This window comes from Ranitomeya variabilis, chromosome 4 (assembly GCF_051348905.1).
Source record: "Ranitomeya variabilis isolate aRanVar5 chromosome 4, aRanVar5.hap1, whole genome shotgun sequence".
NCBI classification, from domain to species: domain Eukaryota; kingdom Metazoa; phylum Chordata; class Amphibia; order Anura; family Dendrobatidae; genus Ranitomeya; species Ranitomeya variabilis.
Genome location: NC_135235.1, coordinates 650,317,034 through 650,341,648, shown reverse-complemented (window position 1 = coordinate 650,341,648; position 24,615 = coordinate 650,317,034). Strand labels below are relative to the sequence as shown.

The window sequence follows — 24,615 nt, the reverse complement described above, 5'->3', positions numbered from 1 at the left end:
GGTACGCAGGACGCATAGCTTCAGGGTGGAAGAAGGGAGGAAGCATGGAGCCATTGGCAGCCCTCCTGAACGCAAATGTGAACTGTGCCTATGTCATGGCGATCGTCCGTGCACAGGGGCGATTGTTGACGGATGTCAGCTGATTCTAACAGCTGTAAGATAAAGTAAGTAAGATTGCACAACAATAAGGAAAGATATGAACCACAAAATGCATCTGCATGAGGTGCGACGTCAGATAGTATACCAATGGGAGACGAAAAAGGAGAAGAGAAAGTACTACCTGTAAAATTGTGCACACTCCATATGGTAGAATAACAATGTTTATTAAATTAAATACACAACCACAATCAAGAAAAAATAATAAAAACATCTAAAAACACACAAGAAGTCCCAGACCTAAGTGTCCCACACAGTACATGGATATATTAACCATAAGACAATAAGGTAATTGTTGTAAAATTGGATTTTGGGCTCCCCCGGTGGCCACTGGTGGAATTCAACTTGTGTGCATCATCTCCTCTGTTCACCTGTTCCCATCAGGATGTGGGAGTCGCTATTTAGCCTTGCTCCTCTGTCACTTCCATGCCGGTCAACATTGTAATCAGAAGCCTTTCTGTGCATGTTCCTGCTTCTAGACAACTCCCAGCTAAGTTGGACCTTTGTCCTTGTTTGTTTTTTGCATTTTGTTCCAGTTCACAGCTGTTGTTTCGTTTCTGTTTCTGGAAAGCTCTTGTGATCTGAAATTGCCACTCTGATGTTATGAGTTAATACTAGAGTCTTAAAGTAATTTCAGGATGGTGTTTTGATAGGGTTTTCAGCTGACCATGAAAGTGCCCTTTCTGTCTTCCTGCTATCAAGTAAGCGGACCTCGATTTTGCTAAACCTGTTTTCATACTGCGTTTGTCGTTTTCATCTAAAATCGCCGCCAATGTGTGTGGGGGCCTCTGTCTGCCTTTCGGGGAAATTTCTCTAGAGGTGAGCCAGGACTGTATTTTCCTCTGCTGGGATTAGTTGGTCCTCCGGCTGGCGCTGGGCGTCTGGGGATAAAACGTAGGCACGCTACCCGGCTACTATTAGTTGTGCGGCAGGTTTAGTTCATGGTCAGTTTTTAGTTTCCATCCTTCCAAGAGCTAGTTCTTATGTTTGCTGGGCTATGTTCTCTTGCCATTGAGAACCATAACAGTTTGACCGGCCCACAAAGGGTTAAATTAATTGGCAGAGAAAGGAGAGAAAAAAAGTCTGCTGAAAATTTTATTTTTTTTTTTCCTTCAGTTCTGAGTGTGCTTACAATTGAATCACTTGCAAGTCTGCCTATATTGCAGCCTTCCTCTCTCTCTCTCCTTCTAATCCTGGAATGGCTCTGTGTTCACCTGTTTAAAATGGATATTCAGAGTTTAGCTGCAGGTTTGAATAATCTCACCACGAAAGTTCAAAATTTACAAGATTTTGTTGTTCATGTTCCTATATCTGAACCTAGAATTCCTTTGCCTGAATTTTTCTCGGGGAATAGATCTTGCTTTCAAAATTTCAAAAATAATTGCAAGTTGTTTTTGTCCCTGAAATCTCGCTCTGCTGGAGATCCTGCACAGCAGGTCAGGATTGTGATTTCCTTGCTCCGGGGCGACCCTCAAGATTGGGCTTTTGCATTGGCTCCAGGGGATCCTGCGTTGCTCAATGTGGATGCGTTTTTTCTGGCCTTGGGGTTGCTTTATGAGGAACCTCATTTAGAGCTTCAGGCGGAAAAAGCCTTGATGTCCCTATCTCAGGGGCAAGATGAAGCTGAAATATACTGCCAAAAATTCCGTAAATGGGCTGTGCTTACTCAGTGGAATGAGTGCGCCCTGGCGGCGAATTTCAGAGAGGGTCTCTCTGATGCCATTAAGGATGTTATGGTGGGGTTCCCTGTGCCTGCGGGTCTGAATGAGTCCATGACAATGGCTATCCAGATCGATAGGCGTCTGCGGGAGCGCAAACCTGTGCACCATTTGGCGGTGTCTACTGAGAAGACGCCAGAGAATATGCAATGTGATAGAATTCTGTCCAGAAGCGAACGGCAGAATTTTAGACGAAAAAATGGGTTGTGCTTTTATTGTGGTGATTCAACTCATGTTATATCAGCATGCTCTAAGCGTACTAAGAAGCTTGATAAGTCTGTTTCAATTGGCACTTTACAGTCTAAGTTTATTCTATCTGTGACCCTGATTTGTTCTTTATCATCTATTACCGCGGACGCCTATGTCGACTCTGGCGCCGCTTTGAGTCTTATGGATTGTGTCATGATCTCAATGGCAAGAGAACAAAGCATCAGCATATATAGGAACTAGCTCTTGGAAGATGGGAACTGAGCTGACCATGAACTAAACCTAACGCACAACTAGCAGTGGCCGGGTAGCATGCCTACGTTGATTCTAGATGCCCAGCACCAGCCGGAGGACTAAATAATGCTAGCAGAGGAAAATATTAGTCCTAGCTCACCTCTAGAGAAATACCCCGAAAGGAGACAGAGGCCCCCCACATGTATTGGCGGTGAATTAAGATGAAATAACAAACGTAGTATGAAAATAGGTTTAGCAAATTTGAGGTCCACTTACTACATAGCAGAAGACAGAAAGGACACTTTCATAGTCAGCTGAAAACCCTATCAAAACACCATCCAGGAATTACTTTAAAACTCTGGCATTAACTCATAACACCAGAGTGGCAATTCCTGTTCACAAGAGCTTTCCAGACACAGTAACGAAACTACAGCTGTGAACTGGAACAAAAATGCAAAAACAAACATGGACAAGAGTCCAACTTATCTAGTAGTTGTCTAGGAGCAGGAACAAGCACAGAGAGGCTTCTGATAACATTGTTGACCGGCAAGCAACTAACAGAGCAGCAAGGTTATATAGCGACTCCCACATCTTGATGGGAACAGGTGAACAGAGAAGATGAAGACACCAGTTCAATTCCACCAGTAGCCACCGGGGGAGCCCAGAATCCAAATTCACAACAGGATTGGTCCTTTGCCAAACGCTGTGGGTATGATTTAGAGCCTCTTGAAACTCCTATACCTCTGAAGGGGATTGACTCCACCCCATTGGCTAGTAATAAACCACAATACTGGACACAAGTAACTATGCGGATTAATCCGGATCACCAGGAGATTATTCGCTTTCTTGTGCTGTATAATCTACATGATGTGTTGGTGCTTGGATTGCCATGGCTGCAATCTCATAACCCAGTCCTCGACTGGAAAGCTATGTCTGTGTTAAGCTGGGGATGTAAGGGGACGCATGGGGACGTACCTTTGGTTTCCATTTCATCATCTATTCCCTCTGAGATTCCTGAATTCTTGTCTGACTATCGTGACGTTTTTGAAGAACCTAAGCTTGGTTCACTACCTCCGCACCGGGAGTGCGATTGTGCCATAGATTTGATTCCGGGTAGTAAATACCCTAAGGGTCGTTTATTTAATCTGTCTGTGCCTGAACATGCTGCTATGCGAGAATATATAAAGGAGTCCTTGGAAAAGGGACATATTCGTCCTTCGTCATCTCCCTTAGGAGCCGGTTTTTTCTTTGTGTCTAAGAAAGATGGCTCTTTGAGGCCGTGTATTGATTATCGGCTTTTGAATAAAATCACGGTTAAATATCAATATCCGTTGCCACTGCTGACTGATTTGTTTGCTCGCATAAAGGGGGCCAAGTGGTTCTCTAAGATAGATCTCCGTGGGGCGTATAATTTGGTGCGAATTAAGCAGGGGGATGAGTGGAAAACCGCATTTAATACGCCCGAGGGCCACTTTGAGTATTTGGTGATGCCTTTTGGTCTTTCAAATGCCCCTTCAGTCTTTCAGTCCTTTATGCATGACATTTTCCGTGATTATTTGGATAAATTTATGATTGTGTATCTGGATGATATTCTGATTTTTTCGGATGACTGGGACTCTCATGTCCAGCAGGTCAGGAGGGTTTTTCAGGTTTTGCGGTCTAATTCCTTGTGTGTGAAGGGTTCTAAGTGCGTTTTTGGGGTTCAAAAGATTTCCTTCTTGGGATACATTTTTTTCCCCCTCTTCCATCGAGATGGATCCTGTCAAGGTTCAGGCTATTTGTGATTGGACGCAACCCTCTTCTCTTAAGAGTCTTCAGAAATTTTTGGGCTTTGCTAACTTTTATCGTCGATTTATTGCTGGTTTTTCTGATGTTGTTAAACCATTGACTGATTTGACTAAGAAGGGTGCTGATGTTGCTGATTGGTCCCCTGCTGCTGTGGAGGCCTTTCGGGAGCTTAAGCGCCGCTTTTCTTCCGCCCCTGTGTTGCGTCAGCCTGATGTTGCTCTTCCTTTTCAGGTTGAGGTCGACGCTTCTGAAATCGGAGCTGGGGCGGTTTTGTCGCAGAGAAGTTCCGACTGCTCCGTGATGAGACCTTGTGCTTTTTTTTCTCGTAAATTTTCGCCCGCCGAGCGGAATTATGATGTTGGGAATCGGGAGCTTTTGGCCATGAAGTGGGCTTTTGAGGAGTGGCGTCATTGGCTTGAGGGGGCTAGACATCAGGTGGTGGTATTGACCGACCACAAAAATTTAATTTATCTTGAGTCCGCCAGACGCCTGAATCCTAGACAGGCGCGCTGGTTGTTGTTTTTCTCTCGGTTTAATTTTGTGGTGTCATACCTACCGGGTTCTAAGAATGTTAAGGCGGATGCCCTTTCTAGGAGTTTTGAGCCTGACTCCCCTGGTAATTCTGAGCCTACAGGTATCCTTAAGGATGGAGTGATATTGTCTGCCGTTTCTCCAGACCTGCGGCGGGCCTTGCAGGAGTTTCAGGCGGATAGACCTGATCGTTGCCCACCTGGTAGACTGTTTGTTCCTGATGATTGGACCAGTAAAGTCATTTCTGAGGTTCATTCTTCTGCGTTGGCAGGTCATCCTGGAATCTTTGGTACCAGGGATTTGGTGGCAAGGTCCTTCTGGTGGCCTTCCCTGTCACGAGATGTGCGAGGCTTTGTGCAGTCTTGTGACGTTTGTGCTCGGGCCAAGCCTTGTTGTTCTCGGGCTAGTGGATTGTTGTTGCCCTTGCCTATCCCGAAGAGGCCTTGGACGCACATCTCGATGGATTTTATTTCGGATCTTCCTGTTTCTCAGAAGATGTCTGTCATCTGGGTGGTGTGTGACCGTTTCTCTAAGATGGTCCATTTGGTTCCCCTGCCTAAGTTGCCTTCTTCTTCCGAGTTGGTTCCTCTGTTTTTTCAAAATGTGGTCCGTTTGCATGGTATTCCGGAGAATATCGTTTCTGACAGAGGAACCCAATTCGTGTCTAGATTTTGGCGGGCATTCTGTGCTAGGATGGGCATAGATTTGTCTTTCTCGTCTGCTTTCCATCCTCAGACGAATGGCCAGACCGAGCGGACGAATCAGACCTTGAAGACATATTTGAGGTGTTTTGTGTCTGCAGATCAGGATGATTGGGTTGCTTTTTTGCCTTTAGCGGAGTTTGCCCTCAATAATCGGGCCAGCTCTGCCACCTTGGTGTCTCCTTTTTTCTGTAATTCGGGGTTTCATCCTCGATTTTCCTCCGGTCAGGTGGAATCTTCGGATTGTCCTGGAGTGGATGCTGTGGTGGAGAGGTTGCATCAGATTTGGGGGCAGGTGGTGGACAATTTGAAGTTGTCCCAGGAGAAGACTCAGCTTTTTGCCAACCGCCGGCGTCGGGTTGGTCCTCGGCTTTGTGTTGGGGACTTGGTGTGGTTGTCTTCTCGTTTTGTCCCTATGAGGGTTTCTTCTCCTAAGTTTAAGCCTCGGTTCATCGGCCCGTACAAGATATTGGAGATTCTTAACCCTGTGTCCTTCCGTTTGGACCTCCCTGCATCTTTTTCTATTCATAATGTTTTTCATCGGTCATTATTGCGCAGGTATGAGGTACCGGTTGTGCCTTCCGTTGAGCCTCCTGCTCCGGTGTTGGTTGAGGGCGAGTTGGAGTACGTTGTGGAAAAAATCTTGGACTCCCGTGTTTCCAGACGGAAACTCCAGTATCTGGTCAAATGGAAGGGATACGGTCAGGAGGATAATTCTTGGGTGACTGCCTCTGATGTTCATGCCTCCGATCTGGTCCGTGCCTTTCATAGGGCTCATCCTGATCGCCCTGGTGGTTCTGGTGAGGGTTCGGTGCCCCCTCCTTGAGGGGGGGGTACTGTTGTGAAATTGGATTTTGGGCTCCCCCGGTGGCCACTGGTGGAATTCAACTTGTGTGCATCATCTCCTCTGTTCACCTGTTCCCATCAGGATGTGGGAGTCGCTATTTAGCCTTGCTCCTCTGTCACTTCCATGCCGGTCAACATTGTAATCAGAAGCCTTTCTGTGCATGTTCCTGCTTCTAGACAACTCCCAGCTAAGTTGGACCTTTGTCCTTGTTTGTTTTTTGCATTTTGTTCCAGTTCACAGCTGTTGTTTCGTTTCTGTTTCTGGAAAGCTCTTGTGATCTGAAATTGCCACTCTGATGTTATGAGTTAATACTAGAGTCTTAAAGTAATTTCAGGATGGTGTTTTGATAGGGTTTTCAGCTGACCATGAAAGTGCCCTTTCTGTCTTCCTGCTATCAAGTAAGCGGACCTCGATTTTGCTAAACCTGTTTTCATACTGCGTTTGTCGTTTTCATCTAAAATCGCCGCCAATGTGTGTGGGGGCCTCTGTCTGCCTTTCGGGGAAATTTCTCTAGAGGTGAGCCAGGACTGTATTTTCCTCTGCTGGGATTAGTTGGTCCTCCGGCTGGCGCTGGGCGTCTGGGGATAAAACGTAGGCACGCTACCCGGCTACTATTAGTTGTGCGGCAGGTTTAGTTCATGGTCAGTTTTTAGTTTCCATCCTTCCAAGAGCTAGTTCTTATGTTTGCTGGGCTATGTTCTCTTGCCATTGAGAACCATAACAGGTAATATTATATCACACATTCTGATTCTAAATTTCAAAAATTGATCGTCACATCCAAACGTCCAATAAGTGTGAACAGGTGCTGAACCTAGAGTCACCAACTCGTATACAGTCAAATAAATAAGGCAGCACACTGCGGCGCTAAAACATGCAAACCTGAAACATGAAAATTGAACTGCATTAGAAATATGAAAAAATGAGAGCGTTTAGCGCATAAATTGGCCTATTCATGTGTACCTGAACAGATGAAGACGATTATTCTCAGTGAGGAAAGGAAAGTTTAGGTCCTGGTATACGAGAGATGCCTTAATGTGGCTACCAGGTACACATGAATTGGCCAATTTATGCTCTAAACGCTCTCATTTTTTCATATTTCTAATGAAGTAATGCAGTTCAATTTTCACGTTTCAGGTTTGCATGTTTTAGCGCCGCAGTGTGCTGCCTTATTTATTTGACTGCATACGAGTTGGTGACTCTAGGTTCAGCACCTGTTCACACTTATTCTTTGTTTGGATGTGACGGTCAGTTTTTTGAAATTTGTATTCATTAGCCTTCTGACTGAGCACTCCACCTTTTAGTCACAGGTGTTTTAATTGCAGCAGGACCATTACCCCTCCACAGAGAGAGAGATTTTTGTTGTGAATTCCGCTCTTGGGCTCCCTCCGGTGGTTGTAAGTGGCACTTTTGTGAGTTCTGCTCTTGGGCTCCCTCCGGTGGTTTTAAGTGGTACGACTGCTCCTTGGATCTAGTAGTCAGCAGCTGCTTCCACTGACTGTCTTTCTGGCTCGGCTATTTAGCCTGGTTTTATCCTTCAGCCAGTGCCAGTTGTCAATGGTTCCTGCTTGGATTCACATCTCTGCTTGGATTTCCCTGATATTTTGACCCGTTCAGCAAAGATAAGTCCTTGCTTTGTTCTTTTGCAGTCCACTTGTTGTGGACTTAATCGTTCTGCACTTTCTATGTTTTTTCTAGTCCAGCTTGTCAGTATGGATTTATTCAGTTAAGCTGGAAGCTCTGGGAAGCAGATTTACCCTCCACACCTTTAGTCAGGTGTGGAGATTTTTGTAAACTCTGTGGTGGATTTTTCTAGTTTTTAATACTGACCGCACAGTATTCTGTTCTATCTATCTAGCTAGACTGGCCTCCTTTGCTACATCTTGGTTTCATTCTGCGTATGTCATTTCCCTCTCCACTCACAGTCAATATTTGTGGGGGGCTGTTCTATCCTTTGGGGATTTTCTCTGAGGCAAGATAGCTTTCCTGTTTCTATCTTTAGGGGTAGTTAGTCCTCCGGCTGTGACGAGGTGTCTAGGGAGTGACAGGATCATCCCACGGCTACTTCTAGTGTTGTGTTAAGCTCAGGAACTGCGGTCAGTACAGATACCACCTCCTCCAGAGCACTTCCCATGTCGCTCCTAAACCACCAGTTCTTTACAGATTTTAGTCTAAGAAGAGGATTCACAGTAGGTTCCCATTCAGATGAAGACATTTATTCTCAGCGAGGAGAGGAAAGTCTAGGTCTTGGTATACGAGAGATGCCTTAATGTGGCTACCAGGTACACATGAATTGGCCAATTTATGCGCTAAACGCACACATTCTGATTCTGTCAGCTGACATCCAGCTCTCAGTGCCAGGGGCGGTGTCCACATTGCTCCCAGCACTTTAACCCCCTAAATGCTGAGATTGTTGAGATTGCAGCATTTAGAGAGCTAGCAGATGGAATAAAGCCCCTCTTCCCTTGGATCGGAGACCCCACAACATAATGGTAGGGTCCCGATCATTGTCATGATGACCCGATGTCGTCATGATGACATCTGTGTCACCAGGTACTAGCAGCCTAGTTAGTTCATGCACAGTGCATGATCTAACTAACTTGTGTCTGCAGATCTGACATCACAGGCAATAAGGTATAGCAATTCTCCTGCATTGTTATACCTTATAACAGCGATCAAACTGCGGAAAGTGAAAGTCCCATATGGGGAATAAGTAAAAAAAAAAAAAGTTGCAAAAATATAAAAAAAAAACAAACAGAAAATAATAATAAAAAATATATATTGTACCCATAAATAAATGAAAAAAAACAATAGAAGTGCACACATTTGGTATCGGCGCGTCTGACCTATAAAACTCTCCCACTACTAAACCCATTTAGTGAACACCATAAAAAATAAAAAATGAGGCAAAAAGTGATGCTTTATCATCATGTCATTGAGCAAAAAGTGGAAAAAGACAAATGTACTTTGTGGTTTATAAGATGCACCCCAAATTTTGAGGAGAAAAATAGGAAAAAAACCCTTTTTTTAAAAAATAAAATGGTAGTGTTTCTTACAATCCATGTATCTCATTGCTTACCGGGGGTGGTGGCTGCAGTGAAGTGGGGTCCCAGTGTTGCTGCTGGTGGAGGCAGGAGTGGGGCGATGCTGCGGACCCCAGACTGGAATAAAGGGGTGTTCGGATGTGTGACGCTGCCGGTGTTCGGTGGTGCGCGGGCTCCGCCGACATTTTGTGAATGCCCGGAGCCCCCGTACTTCAATGGTTTACTTTGAGGTTGATTCCGTGAAAATAGCTGCCAGGGCGGCATATGCGCAGATGCATGTGCTGCCCCCGGCAGCCATTTTCTCGGAGTCCACTGCAATGTAAACCATGGAAGTGCGGGGGTCCCGGGCTTTCACAAAATGTCGGCGGGGCCCACGCTCCACCGAACACCCGCGGTGTCGCACCTCCAAACACCCCCTCATCCCAGCCTGCAGCAATGCGCCACTCTTGCTTCCTCCAGCAATGCGCCACTCTTGCTTCCTCCAGCAGCGACCCTGGAACCCGGTAAGGTATATTCAAATTATAAGACGCTCCCCCAAATTTGAGGTAAAAAAGTGCGTCTTATAATCTGAAAAATACGGTAAATAAAATTGGTATCGTTGACACAGTCATCTTGTTCTACAAAAATGAAGCTGCCATACAGCACCATCAGCCAAAATATAAAAAAGTTATAGCTCTGAGAATAAAGCGATGAAAAATGATTTTATTTTTTTTTTATAAAATAGTTTTTATTGTGTAAAAGCGCCATAAAAAAATATAAATAAAATCTGGGACTGAAACTAAATTTTGGTGGTAAAAATGGAAGTATTTTTTTCTTCATTGCCCAATGGTATAAAATTCTGTGACCCACCTGTGGTGTCAATATAATCACTGCACCCCTAGATGAATTGATTGAGAGTTGTAGTTTGTATAACGGGGTCTCATGGGGGGGTTCTGCTGTTCTGACACCTCAGGGGTCCTGCTTATGTGACGTGGCACCCTTAAACCAGTCCAGCAAAATGTGAACTCCAATATGCGCTTCTTCCCTTCTGAGCTTTGCACTGTGCCTCAAAAGTAGTTTTAACCACACATGGCATATCGGCGTACTCAGGAGAAATTGCACAACAAATTATGAGGTCCATTTTCTCCTGCTATTCCTTTGAAAATAAAACAAAATGGGGATAAAATAACATTTTTGTGTGAAAAATTTGATTTTTTTTTTTTTTTTTATTTTCGCTGCTCTACGTTATAAACTTCTGTGAAGGATCTGGGGGTTCAAGATGCTCACCACATATCTACATACATTCTATGAGGGGTCTAGCTTTCAAAATGATGTCATTTGTGGGGATTTTCCACTATTTAGGCACATCAGGGGCTCTCAAAACGAGACATGACACCTGTAAACCATGCCATCAAAGTCTGCGTTGGGAGCATGGAGGAGACATCTTATTCAGCAGGTCAACTTATGTTTCATGTTATGAATTTTGTTCAAGGTCAGGTAATTCAAAATTGTACATCACTAAAGGCTCCTCCTCTGTTCGTAGATAAATAAATTAGCGAGTAGCTGACAGTTTCTGGAAGAGCAAACTTTTACTCTGTGCTTCCTCTTTAGCAAATAGATACTACATCAAAGGTGAAGATAATTGTCCCTGGGGCAGACTGGACATGTCCTGCATCACATGGCACAATGGAAATGCAATATTTTGATGCCGTATTATCAGAAATCTGATATCACAGCCAGAACAGATGTATCACTGACAAGGATCCCCAGACGAAGGTGAGTAAATATAGCCCTCCCCAAACCAATAGGAGGTCATACAAAATGAACCCTGAGAGGACAGAGAAGGAACCCTGTCCATAATATGACAGTACCCCCCCTTAACGGGGGGCGACCAGACCCCCAGGCTTCTCAGGATGCCTGGCATGAAAAGCTCGAACCAACCAGTCGGCATGCCCTGAACCGACTGAGACCCAAGACCGATCCTTCGGACCATTCCCCTTCCAGTGCACCAAATACTGCAGATTCCGGCGCACCCACCGAGAATCAGCGATGCGTCCCACCACATATTCTAGATGGTCCTCCAGCAATACAGGAGGACTGATGGATGAGGAGTCCTCCTCGAACGCTCCCAATGGTTTCAGAAGGGTCCTGTGAAAAACATTAGATATTTTGAAGGAGGGGGAAGTTGTAACCTGTAGGCCACCGGGTTGACGACTTCTATAATTTTTATGGGCCAAGGAACTTAGGACCCAGTTTGGCCGAGGGGACCTTGAGCTTAATATTGCGGGTGGATAACTGCACCTTCTCACCCACAAGGAAAGCAGGACAAAATCCTTCTTTTGTCTGCAAAAAATGTAAACCTTCCCTGGGCCTTGGTGATGTTTCGCTGAACCTCCCCCCACAGGGTCTTTAAGCGTTGTACCGTACCCTCCACCCCTGGACCGCCTGAGTCTATGCGAGAAAACTCCCCAAAATGCGGGTTAAACCCATAATTGACCAGGAAGGGAGACATTCCCATAGACTGACTCACACGACCATTGAAAGCAAACTCTGCCACAGGTAACGCATCACACCAATCCTCCTGTCTGGAAGATGCCAAGCATCTCAGAATTTGCTCTGGGACTGATTAGTGCATTCAGTTTGCCCATTAGATTCCGGATGATAGGCAGAGGAAAAAGAGTGATTCCCAACTTCATACAAAAAGCCCTCCAAAACTTGGCAACAAGCTGCACTCCTCTGTCAGACACCACATTCATAGGCACACCATGCAGACGGACCACATGCTGCACAAACAACCTGGCCACGGTTTCAGCAGACGGTAAAGCATGCAGAGGTGCAAAATGAGCCTGTTTGGAAAATCTATCCACCACCACCCATACAACGCAGTTACCCCTGGATGGAGGGGGATTATTGATAAAATCCATGGACAAATGTGTCCATGGTGTATCCGGAATTGGCAAAGGCACCAATTCCTTGGTCGGCCGGAAATGAGAATTTTTAGAATGGGCACAAACCCCACATGCAGACACAAACCTTTAAACATCTGCAACAAAAGAGGGCCACCAGAAAATCCTAGCAACTGCCTCCCGGGTGGCCGAAATCCCAGGATGAGCACTCAATGCAGACTCATGAAACTCCCGCAGGAGTCTAAGACGGAAGTGTTCCGATACAAACAATTTACCCACAGGATTATTACTGGGAGCCAGAGCCTGGGCCTCAAAAATCTCTCACTCCAAATCAGACGAGATTTCAGCCACCACCACCCCAGGTTGAAGAATGGAGGATGGGGGTTCAGGAGGAGACACCGGATCAAAGCTTCGGGATGCATCTGCCTTAACATTCTTAGACCCTGGACAGAAGGTTATAGAAAATTGAAACTGGAAAAAAAAGCAACCACCGGGCCTTCCTGGGGGTCAATCTCTTGGCAGACTCGATGTAGGCTAAGTTTTTGTGATCGGTGATCAAGGTGAAAGGATAAACAGTCTCCTCCAAAAAATTCTTCAAAGGCCAAGTTGATTGCCAGAAGCTCTCTATTCCGCACACCGTAATTACTCTCGGCGGAAGAGAACTTTCTGGAAAAGAAGGCACAAGGTTTGAGGTTGGTCAGCATAGCGGGACCCTGAGACAACACTTCCCCCACTTCAGAAGCGTCGACCTCCATGATAAAAGGTCTAGACGGGTCTGGCAGGACCAACACTGGGGCGGAAGTAAAACACTTTTTTTAAAGTCAGAAAATAATTTTTTGCCGACGTAGGCCAATTCTTAACATCAGCCGCCTTGAGTGTGAAGTCAGTCAAGGGCTTAACCACATGCGAAAAACCCTTAATGAACATACAATAGTAATTTGCGAAGCCCAGAAAGCGTTGCAAACCCTTTAAATCATGAGGTTGTACCCAATCCGTAATAGCCTGGACTTTTTTCAGATCCATGTGAAATCCCTCACAAGAGACAATCAAACCCAAAAAAAGACAATTCCGGTACAAAGAACGAGCACTTCTCCAACTTAGCATACAAATGGTTTTCTCTAAGTCTCAGAAGAACCGTTCGCAGATGATGCAAGTGGGTATGACTATCAGGGGAGTACACTAAAATGTCATCGAGATGGATAACCACAACGTGCCAAGTCAGATCAGAAAAAACGACATTAATAAAATTTTGAAAGACAACAGCAGCATTAGTCAGACCAAAAAGCATGACCAGGTTCTCAAACAGTCCTTCAGATGTGCGAAACGCCGTTTTCCACTCATCCCCTTCAGAAACCCTTATCCGGTTATAGGCCCCCCCGTAAATCAAGTTTGGAAAACCATTTGGACCCCGAAAGTTAGATACACAGATTAGGAATGAGGGCTAGTGGATACATGTTTTTCACGGTAATCTTGTTAAGTTCCCGAAAGTCGAGGCACGGCCGCAAACTACCATAATTTTATTTATTTTTTTTAACGAAAAGGAACCCAGCAGCTACAGGTGAGACAGAAGGACGAATATGCCCTTTGCGGAGGCTCTCTGCAATATATTCCTTCATGGCTTGGTGCTCGGGCCCAGACAGATTAAACAAACGAGCCTTGGGAAGTTTAGCCCCAGGAACTAAGTAAATGGCACAATCGAAAGGTCTATGTGGTAGAAGCGCCTCAGCCTCGCTTTCGGAGAACGCGTCTTAAAAGTCCTTTAGGAACTCCGGAATACCCTTCAGACCAACAGACAACACAGATACAGATTTTAACAGGGTGGACATTGGTACAGAATTGTAAAATACACTGGTACAATTGGACCCACACTGAACAAATTCCCCAGTTACCCAATCAATAACAGGGTTATGGCATTGAAGCCAAGGCATACCTAATACCAGACCCGCAGGCAAATTATTCAAGACAAAACAGCTTATGTTTTCCACATGAGCAGGGCCCACTCTTTAATGAGAAGACCTCGGACACAAAACAGATTCCCTCTCGGGTGAGAGGAGTCAATGGCCACCACTTTGACTGGGGACTCAGGCCTAACTAACCTATATTATAGGTGCAGCCCCCGGGATCACTCCACACAGCGTGACGGACCGGACGTCTATAAGTGCCATATGCAGCGGCGGATATACGCCCTCCTTCTCTCTTCAAGGATCTGAGACGCTCCAGGTGCGCTTTCCATCCCGGGTTGCCTAGGCTCATATACCTCATTGTCCTATGCTTCCAGTTTTGTTAAGGATATTTCTGATGAAGGTCTTGTGATTTGACCGAAAACGTTTAAATAATCTTTGAACTGGATGCACAAATAAATGGGATGTTCACTTTTTTCATCTGAAAGAAACCATTTGAGTGCCAAGTGATTTATTACTATATTATAAAGAGTCACAATACGAGAGTCAATTAAATTGATGGTAGATCCACAGTCAACAAAAGCGGTAGTCAAACGGGACCACCACCAACCACCAACTCCACCTGGAGAAGGATTTTAGCAAATGAGGAAAATTGTACCTGGGAGTCTGGGCAACCTCCTTGATCATTACCCAGACTCAGTCATTTCCCGACATCTTATATGAGAAGGGAAAAGGACAGTGTTTTTTCCAGTGTCCCGGGGCTCCACAGTAGAAGCACAGCTGGTTATCTTTGCAGTGTCTCCTCTCTCTCTCTTTGACCGAAATGGCTTCCACTTCCATAGGTTCTGCAGAGGTGTCCCCTGAGCTGGAGTGTAAAGGGGTTTCCTGCTGCATTACCCCTTTGGCACGGAGCCTATGGTCCATACGGACAGCCTGGGTCATGGCGTCCTCCAGGGTATCCGGGGGAGGATGCAACGCCAGTGCGTCCTGTAAACGGTTGGACAGGCCTCTGCAGAACAACCTTCTTAAGGCGGCATCATTCCAGGATATCTCAGCTGCCCAGCGTCTGAACTCGGAACAAAACCATTCCACTGAGTGCTTCCCCTGTGTCACACTCATCACCATGTCCTCAGTCAGACGCACTCTATAAGGCTCATCATAAATATGCCCAAGAGCCTCAAAAAACAGTGTCAGGACTCTGAACATTTTTTACCTTTTGTGCATTACTGCCCTTTTCCAAGATGGCGTCTTTGGTCTCATGTGCACTGTGTCTTCCTGCTATAAAACTCCACCCCAGCCTTCAGTCTGTGCTAGAGTATTCTGCCTTTCATCCAGCTCCTGACCTCTGATTACTCCCTGGCTATACACCTGCTCCTGTGAACCTGTGTGGTGATCCTGCTACTCTGCTCTGAGTTCCTGCTGCATACACCAGTTTCCAGTAATCCTCCTTCATCTGCTGCTCGTGTTTACTTCCATCTGCATTTGCTGGACATGTAAGCTGTTTCTGCTCTGCAAAAACCTGAGACTATTAACCAGGCCTCCTTGGTTGAGCTAAGATATGATTTGAACTGCCTTATAAGCTTATCTATCTGTGTTTGGACTAAGACAAGGATTTATTCGTGTCAAGTATCCTCAAGAATAACTGTGCTTCATAGACTTTCTGCTTGATTGCATTTTCCTCTGAAGTTTCCTGTAGACTGCTAAGCTGCGTTTAATATTTACACCAAGTGTTGTGGACTTGTTTCTCTCTGCACCTGTTTGAATCACCGTGTGATAATATAGACTTTACCGCTTATAAAACTGTATCCTGTAGTTGTCTTGTTCCACGCAAAGTCTCCTGAGTTATCCCCTATAATTATTATAAACAGATCCACAGACATATGTTCCGGAGCGGAGGGATAGAGAGAAAAAGCCTAAGCCCTGTGGCACCCTCATCTCGAGCCCCAGAAGAAAAGAACCCCGCACGATGTCAGCAACCTCCCTTAACCTGTTGGTGTGACAGAGCCAGGGTTAGCTGCTCCACAGATAGTTTTTGCATAATTTGAGTGAGGCAATTCACTTGCTCAGAGAGAGCATGAAGCGGATCCATGACCAAAGGAAAAAAAGTACAGAACCCTGTTTAAATGTTCAGGTCAGTGATAATATCAAGAACCCTGCTGCAGACTTATAGCAGGAGTCTGTGCATGAGATACAGAAGGACAGGGGGGAGAGAGGGGAGTGCTGTGGTGAGCTTACCTGCCGGAGCGCAGGACCTGAAACATGTGACCACCAGGGGAGGAGCTGGAGGCGGAGCCAGATGCCGAGTAGCGGCAGTGACCGGCAAAACCGGAGAGTAGTCTGAATGTGCAAAAGTCAAGTCAGGAGGTCGATAAAGTACTATAGAGTGAGACACTGAGAGTGGTCAGATCATAGCAAAAGGTCAGGTAGCCGGAGATAGTGGAGCAGTACAAACAGCCAATTTCCAATGATTTCCAATGGGGGCCGTGTCCGTAAGCCGTGAAAAATATCGAGCAGGCTCGATATTTTTTAACTTCTGTAAATACGGCCCTCATTTCCATACGGTGTATGGCGCATCGTGGTGTTATTGCGGCCCTTTTTTGCGGCCCCATAAAAATCTATTGGGCTCGCAAAAACGGGACAAAAAACCACGGCAAGTGTAAAAGAAGCCTAAGGCTGCCATCACACTAGCAGTATTTGGTCAGTATTTTACATCAGTATTTGTAGCCAAAACCAGGAGTGGAACAATTAGAGGAAAAGTATAATAGAAACATATGCACCACTTCTGCATTTATCACCCACTCCTGGTTTTGGCTTACAAATACTGATGTAAAATACTGACCAAATACTGCTAGTGTGACGGCAGCCTAAAGTGTAATAAGTTTGTTCCTTGCTGTTCTAAATGTACCCACATCAATGAGGAAAAGTATAGCTTGATTTTTTTACCCATTGTATGCCAAAGTGTAAGAAGTACCTATCGAGGGCATTGAAACGTTGTCTGTGCATGTGAGCTAGTGTACCACCCAGGGCGGGCGTCTTGGTGCCCATCAAAATGGCGATTGGTGGCTGCGAGAAGTGTGGCATGGATGTGTGAGATGACTGTGGAGGGGGCTTGGCACATTTTCAGCCTATTGTGGTAGCTGAATGGACAACTGATTGTGAGACATGGAGTCCCCCTTTACAGTGCAGCAAGTGGCTTATGTTTATGGCATTCCAGTTTATGCGATCTGAGAATACATCTACACGTTGTATCCCCTCCTTTGTTCCCCTTATTATCTCCTGTAATTATATTGTTACATGGGATCTTTATAATGTTACATTGGCTTATCATCTCATTCAGGTCCCTATAATATCGGATACTCTCTGTGGATATATAAGATTCTATATAAGAGAATTTTCCCGACTGACCAGCCAAGGATGGATATGGAGAAGGACAAGATGACAGAGAGGATATTAAATCTCACTCTAGAGATCCTCTTCCTCCTTACTGGAGAGGTGAGAGATTTTGATGACATCACATTACATAACTTTTTTTATCTATGGGAATTACAGATGGACAGAACTGGAGAGGTGAGGACTCTGGAAATGTATGTAGTGAGATTTATTATGTCTATCCATAACCAGGATTTCATAATAGTGAAGATCTCTAGTGAGCGCAGTCATGCCCCTGTGTCTGAGGGATGTGGAAGACTCCTGAGCAAAATTATGGGGCCTCCACCTCACCCCCTGATACATGAGAACATCAATGACCAGAAGATCCTAAAACGCACCCACAAGATGGTTGATCTTCTGACTGGAGAGGTGAAACTGCTGGTACATTGTACAGTAACGCTTTAAAGATATCAGGGGATGACTGTATCATTATATGTGTCAGGTTCCTATAAGGTGTCAGGATGTCACAGTCTATTTCTCCATAGAGGAGTGGGAGTATTTAGAAGGACACAAAGATCTGTACAAGGACGTCATGATGGAGGATCCAAAGCCCCTCACATCACCAGGTAATAGACATGACTAAATACACAAGGAGTATATTTATCTGTATGTAAAGAATGAATCCAGTCTCTGTATGTGTTTTCTCTAGTTCTATCCAGTAATAGGACAACACCAGAGAGATGTCCCCGTCCTCTTCTTCCACAGGACTATAAACAAGAAATTCCCAATGTTCCTCAGGATCATCAGGTAGATGGAGAGAACGTGTCATAAGATCTCCTCTATGATGTGCAGACGGCTGTGAAGGTCTTGTGTTCAGAATTGTATTATCTATCATTATTACAGTATATGTTTTATACTTCTGTAATGAGAATGGTGGAGAAGGCAGGATTAGAGCTGATCGTTGATGTGACTTCCTCATCTGTCTGTAACTTTTACAATATTTGTTTCAGGGTAAAGATCTGTCCCATATTAATACTGCAGAGTCATATGTGAAAGATGATGACCGATGTAAAGAGGACATTTCTACAGATAACCGCCCAGGTGAGTACTAAGCACTATGTCACGCTGGTGATTATGGAACCACTGACTGGCTAGAGCCTAGAGGGGCATAACTAAGCGACCACTTGGTTTTTCACTAGAGCCTTTGAAATTTGGTTAGACTTGGCTGCAGGTGAACAGACCAGTTAGCGGCATGAGCTGTCCCTAAAGGGGCAGGGAGGCATTGACGGACTAGGAGTCAGACTGGCCAGGAACTGGTTAACAGAGGAATGAATGCTGTGTGGCTGGTTACCAGAGCAGTTTCAGAATAAGACAGCATGGCTGGTAGCCAGAATGGATACTGTATCAGGCAAACACAGTAAGAACACACGCTAAATTAAAACCACAGTTTCGCAGCAGAAACTTGCCAAATCCTTCCCATAAAAATCCTCAAAACTTAGAGATTTGAGATTAAGTTTTAACAACATTTAACAACAGAATACAAGATACGAAAGTAAAGATTATATACACCTATATATGCTGCTGATGCAGCCAAGGTTTAATGTTAAAGGTCGTTAGTAGACCTGCATCAAAGGTTGCCTCTCCTGGCCCACCACCCTCCAATTTATCTCTCCCTCCCCTATATAATGGCAGTTAACATTGAAAAGGTGAGAGACCATTTTTTCCTCACATAGAGGATTCTGACATACAGAGAGGTCATACCCTGCCACTGCAGGAGACTTCGGTTTTTCAAGCCTGGATAACTTCTCCTGATGAACCCCCCAAACGGGAGGGGAAACGCGTAGGGAAGACATTTTTTTCAGGGAGGCTATATCTGACCATGGGCATCACAAAACAGGCTCACACTTGGGTACTGCCCTTGTAAGGGCGGGAGTTGGTTGCAGAGGGCACGACAGGGTAAACAGGCCCCCGTGTTCCCCCCCCCTCCCCCCACTGTCGCTTTTTGGTCTTGATGTCCTTTCTCCCCATCTCCTGGTCTCGGATACCATGATGTTGGAGTAAAATCCTGAGTGCCAGCAAACAGCAATTTGGGTGAGATTGTGCCATTTTTTATCTAATATACTGTGAATCACGAGCACTTTATTTATTATTCATGTTTTTTAGGTATGCATATTAAATGTTAAGTTTTAACTAATGATTTAAGGACTGACTTTGCTGGATTTAGTTTATATTTAGAGTCAGATAGACTCAGAATAGAACCTCTGGATTGTTGTACTGCTAAATTTAAGTTTTAACATACCCATGAAATACATTATGGATTTTTACATGTGTACAAAAACCACCATCATCACATGTATGCAACACCAAAAACGTCATCAGTACATGAATGCAGGGCCAGAACCACCGACAATGCATGACTGCAGGGCTTGAACCACCATCCATACATGAATACAGGGCCAGAACCACTGACAGTGCATGACTGCAGGGCCAGAACAACCGTAAGTACATGAATGCAGCATCAGTACCACCGTCATTATATGTTTGCATAACCAAGCTTAGTACAGTGATCAATTGTAATGACAGGTATTGCTTGAACACACCATTTCCAGTGTGCCCCTGTGAAGGGTGGCCCCAGAGAGATCACGAGGAATCCCACCACTGCCACCACATGTGAAGAACCCTCATCTCGACACCATGCCTAACATCACTTTTACGTCTGAGGGATCACATAGTACCCTCTCCTCACTTGCACTAACTTAATGTTCTGCACCCCCTGGGACATGCAAAGGCAGCTTGGCAAGGTTTTACACAAATACCCCTTGTCAACACAGGCCCAGGGAGGCATGGGGAGTTAGAGTATGTGGCCCACACATTTGCCGACTTGGCAAAACAATTGCTCAAATCCCAGACAGACTGAGAGGTCCCTTTAACTAGCACCAGTAGAACAGCTCTTAGTCAGCCCGGTAGGACTGCCACCAGTTACTCGTTGGATATAAGCCCAGTCTGTTAACAGAATTATATCGGGTCAGACAGAAATCAGCCCCGGTAACATGGAAAGTTCAGTCGAAAACACAGATGTGAGTATTCGTGGATCGAGAGAAACGCAGCCCTAAGGTTAATTATGTATTTTTTTGTCTTAAGGGAGCGCTAGACAAAATACTATATATTATTATTATTTATTTATATAGCACCATTAATTTCATGGTGCTGTACATGAAAAAGGGGTTACGTACAGAGTTATAGATTTTGTTTCCAGTATACAAATTTACAATGACAGACTGGTACAGAGGGGAGAGGACCCTGTACTTGCAGCCTCACATTCTACGGGATAATGGGGAAGAGACAGGTCGGGGGTGCGGCAGCTCTGATGGTGGTGACGCCGTAGCTCTGGTGGTGGTGAGGCGGCAGCTCAGGTGGTGGTGAGGTGGCAGCTCCGGTGGTGGTGAGGCGGCAGCTCGGGTGGTGGTGAGGCAGCAGAATGGTTATTGCAGGCTGTAGACTTTTCTGAAGAGATGGGTTTTCAGGTTCCGTCTGAAGGATCCGAGGGTGGTGGATAATCGGACCTGTTGAGGCGTGGAATTCCTGAGGATTGGGGATATACGGAAAAAATATATGCAATGGTTACGCTAATACAATGGTCAGGTAAGCAAATGCAATAATGGTAGGACAAAGTATGCAGAATATAAGAGTCAGTTAACAGTCAGATGAAAGGTATGGCTTGTGGGAGAGGGGCTGCTGTTCCTTGACTTGTTGCAACTTCCCCAGAGAAAAAGCAACAAGCCATGGTTTACACTAGAATTTAACCCCCTGGGCTGGACCTACATTCCCTCCCCTTGTATCTAGCAGCTAAAACTTCCAAAACCTAATATGGGTCATATCTCCTTAATTGACTGTCCTAAGGAGGCAGTTTTGGCACCATCGGATCAGGTTCGGCCCCTCCTACTGTTGAGACCAAACATAGCTTTGCTACCTGGCTCCTACTAGCCATTCTATGCACCTCCCCACTCTGGGGTGCTAGAACGGATCGAGACCCTGGAAAGTGTTAGGCCAGTTCCAGAGATCTCGAAAATGTAACCAGTGTGTGGCTAGGACATACAATAAGTTCATATACTCCTTATGAAATCCTAGCTTTATACCTGTAGGAGTTTAAATACTAGCCAAGTTGGGGTAAATTTCTCCTTTGAAGCTAAGAAGGCTGGGCCACCTGCTGAGCCAGGTGTTATGTTACAGCCACACAAGTTTTCAGGAGGATTGTAAGCTGCCACTAACCCCCCCCCCCCCTTCACAGTCCTTATCCCCTTTCTGCCATCGGTCTTACTATCCTGCCATGTGACCTGGGACTTAATTCCCATGGACGGGATAGTATGTCATACGGGATCAGCCGCGCTCACGGCTGGGTGTCAGCTGATTATCACAGCTGACACCCGGCACTATGTGCCAGCAGCGGTCACGGACCACTCCAAGCACATTAACCCCCGGAACACTGCGATCAAACAAGATCGCAGTTTTCTGTCGGCATAGGGAAGCATCGCACGGGAAGGGGGCTCCCTGCGTTCTTCCCTGAGACTCTCAGAACAACGAGATGTGATCGCGTTGTTCCGAGGGTCTCCTCTGTTCTCCTCCCTGCAGGCCCCAGATCCAAGATGGCCGCGGGGTCCTTCGGGGTCCTGCACAGAGGTGGCTTGTAAGCGCCTGCTGAGAGCAGGGGCCGGCAAGCCTCCTGCACTGGCTGTCACATCGCTGATCTGACACAGTGCTGTGCAAAGTGTCAGATTAGTGATCTGACAATATATAGTGATGTCCCACCCTGGGACAAAGGAAAAAAGTAAAAAAAGTAAAGTTAACGTGTAAATATTTAAAAATTCCTGAATAAAGAAAAAAATAAATATTGTTCCAATAAATACATTTCTTTGTGTTAAAAAAAACATCAAAGTACACATATTTAGTATCACCGCGTCCCTAACGACCCGACCTATAAAACTGTCCCACTAGTTAACCCCTTCAGTGAACACCGTAAAAAAACCAAAAAAAAGCAAAAAACAATGCTTTATCATCATACCGCCGAACCAAAAGTGGAATAACACGCGATCAAAAAGACAGATATAAATAAACACGGTACCGCTGAATACGTCATCTTGTCCCGCAAAAAACGAGCCGCCATACAGCGTTATCAGCAAAAAAATAAACACGTTATAGCCCTCAGAATAAAGTGATGCAAACAATTTTTTTTTATATATAAAATAGTTTTTATTATTATTATTAATAATATATATTATTTATTTATAAATGAGGTATCGCTGTAATCATACTGACCCGAATAATAAAACTGCCTTATTAATTTTACCATACGCGGAATGGTATAAACGCCCCACGCAAAAGAAATTCATGAATTGCTGGTTTTTGTTCATTCTGCCTCCCAAAAATCGTAATAAAAAAATGGCGTGCTCGAAAACGGTACTAATAATGTAAACTCGGCCCGCAAAAAACAAGACCTCACATGACTCTGTGGGCCAAAATGTGGTGATGCAAAAACTATGTTTTGCAATAAAAAGTGTCTTTTAGTGTGTGACAGCTGCCAAACAAAAACCTACTATAAAAACCCGCTATAAATAGTAAATCAAACCCCCCTTCATCACCCCCTCAGGGGAAAAATAATAAAATAAAAAAATGTATTTATTTCTGTTTTCCCGTTAGGGTTGGGGCTAAAATTAGGGTTACGATTATGTTTACTGTAGGGATTAGGGTTAGGGGTGTGTCAGGGTTAGGGGTGTGGTTAGGGTTATGGTTAGGGTTGGGATTAGGGTTAGGGGTGTGTTGGGGTTAGGGGTGTGGTAAGGGTTGGAATTAGGGTTAGGGGTGTGTTCGAGTTAGGGGTGTGGTTATGGTTAGGGTTGGGATTAGGGTAACGGGTGTGTTGGGGTTAGGGTTGGAGTTAGAATTGGTGGGTTTCCACTGTTTAGGCACATCAGGGGCTCTCCAAACGCGACATGGCGTCCAATCTCAATTCCAGACAATTCTGCTTTGAAAAAGTAAAACAGTGCTCCTTCCCTTCCGAGCTCTGCCGTGTGCCCAAACAGTGGTTTACCCCCACATATGGGGTATCAGCGTACTCAGGACAAATTGGACAACAACTGTTGGGGTCCAATTTCTCCTGTTACCCTTGAGAAAATACAAAACTGGGGGCAAAAAAATTATTTTTGTGGGGGAAAAATGATTTTTTATTTTCATGGATTTGAATTATAAACTGTAGTAAAACGCTTGGGGGTTCAAAGTCCTCACAACACATCTAGATAAGTTCCTTGGGGGGTCTAGTTTCCAATATGGGGTCACTTATGGGGGTTTCTACTGTATAGGTACATCAGGGGTTCTACAAACGCAACGTGACGCCTGCAGACCATTCCATCTAAGTGTCAGGACTCTGAACATTTTTTACCTTTTGCGCATTATTGCCCTTTTCCAAGATGGCGTCTTTGGTCTCATGTGCACTGTGTCTTCCTGCTATAAAACTCCACCCCAGCCTTCAGTCTGTGCTAGAGTATTCTGCCTTTCATCCAGCTCCTGACCTCTGATTACTCCCTGGCTATACACCTGCTCCTGTGAACCTGTGTGGTGATCCTGCTACTCAGCTCTGAGTTCCTGCTGCATACACAAGTTTCCAGTAATCCTCCTTCATCTGCTGTTCGTGTTTACTTCCATCTGCATTTGCTGGACATGTAAGCTGTTTTTGCTTTTCAATAACCTGAGACTATTAACCAGGCCTCCCTGACTGAGCTAAGATATGATTTGAACTGCCTAATAAGCATATCTATCTGTGCCTGGACTAAGACAAGGATTTATTCGTGTCAAGTATCCTCAAGAATAACTGTGCTTCATAGACTTTCTATTTCTACTTTGATTGCATTTTCCTCTGAAGTTTCCTATAGACTGCTAAGATGCGTTTATTAATTGCACCAAGTGTTGTGGACTTGAGTTTCTCTCTGCACCTGTTTGAATCACCGTGTGATAATATAGACTTTACCACTGATAAAACTGTGTCCTGTAGTTGTCTTGTTCCACGCAAAGAGTCTCCTGAGTTATCCCCTATAATTATTACACTAAGTCTGCATTCCAAACGGCGCTCCTTCCCTTCCAAGCTCTGCCATTCCCAGGAAACTTGGGAATCCGAAGTCACGCCCCACAGAAGCGTCATTGAGCACGTGGCCCTGATGCAGCAGAGGATTGCAAAGGTGATACCTAT

At 45.0% G+C, this 24,615-nt stretch overlaps 2 protein-coding genes across 2 annotated transcripts in view; both read left to right on the top strand.

Moving 5' to 3' along the window:
- The window catches only part of LOC143766180 (uncharacterized), a 122,139-nt gene that overhangs the window by 6,289 nt on the left and 91,235 nt on the right, over positions 1 to 24,615 (top strand). The gene's annotated exons all lie outside the window — the stretch shown is intronic.
- Positions 1 to 24,615, top strand: part of LOC143766178 (uncharacterized) — a 68,547-nt gene that overhangs the window by 3,926 nt on the left and 40,006 nt on the right. Inside the window, exons 2-6 of the mRNA XM_077253648.1 lie at positions 17,347 to 17,501; positions 17,631 to 17,807; positions 17,881 to 18,004; positions 18,088 to 18,185; positions 18,389 to 18,479. Of these exons, the coding sequence (XP_077109763.1) occupies positions 17,424 to 17,501; positions 17,631 to 17,807; positions 17,881 to 18,004; positions 18,088 to 18,185; positions 18,389 to 18,479 (568 nt within the window). The 5' untranslated portion in view covers positions 17,347 to 17,423. The remainder of the gene's footprint in view (positions 1 to 17,346; positions 17,502 to 17,630; positions 17,808 to 17,880; positions 18,005 to 18,087; positions 18,186 to 18,388; positions 18,480 to 24,615) is intronic.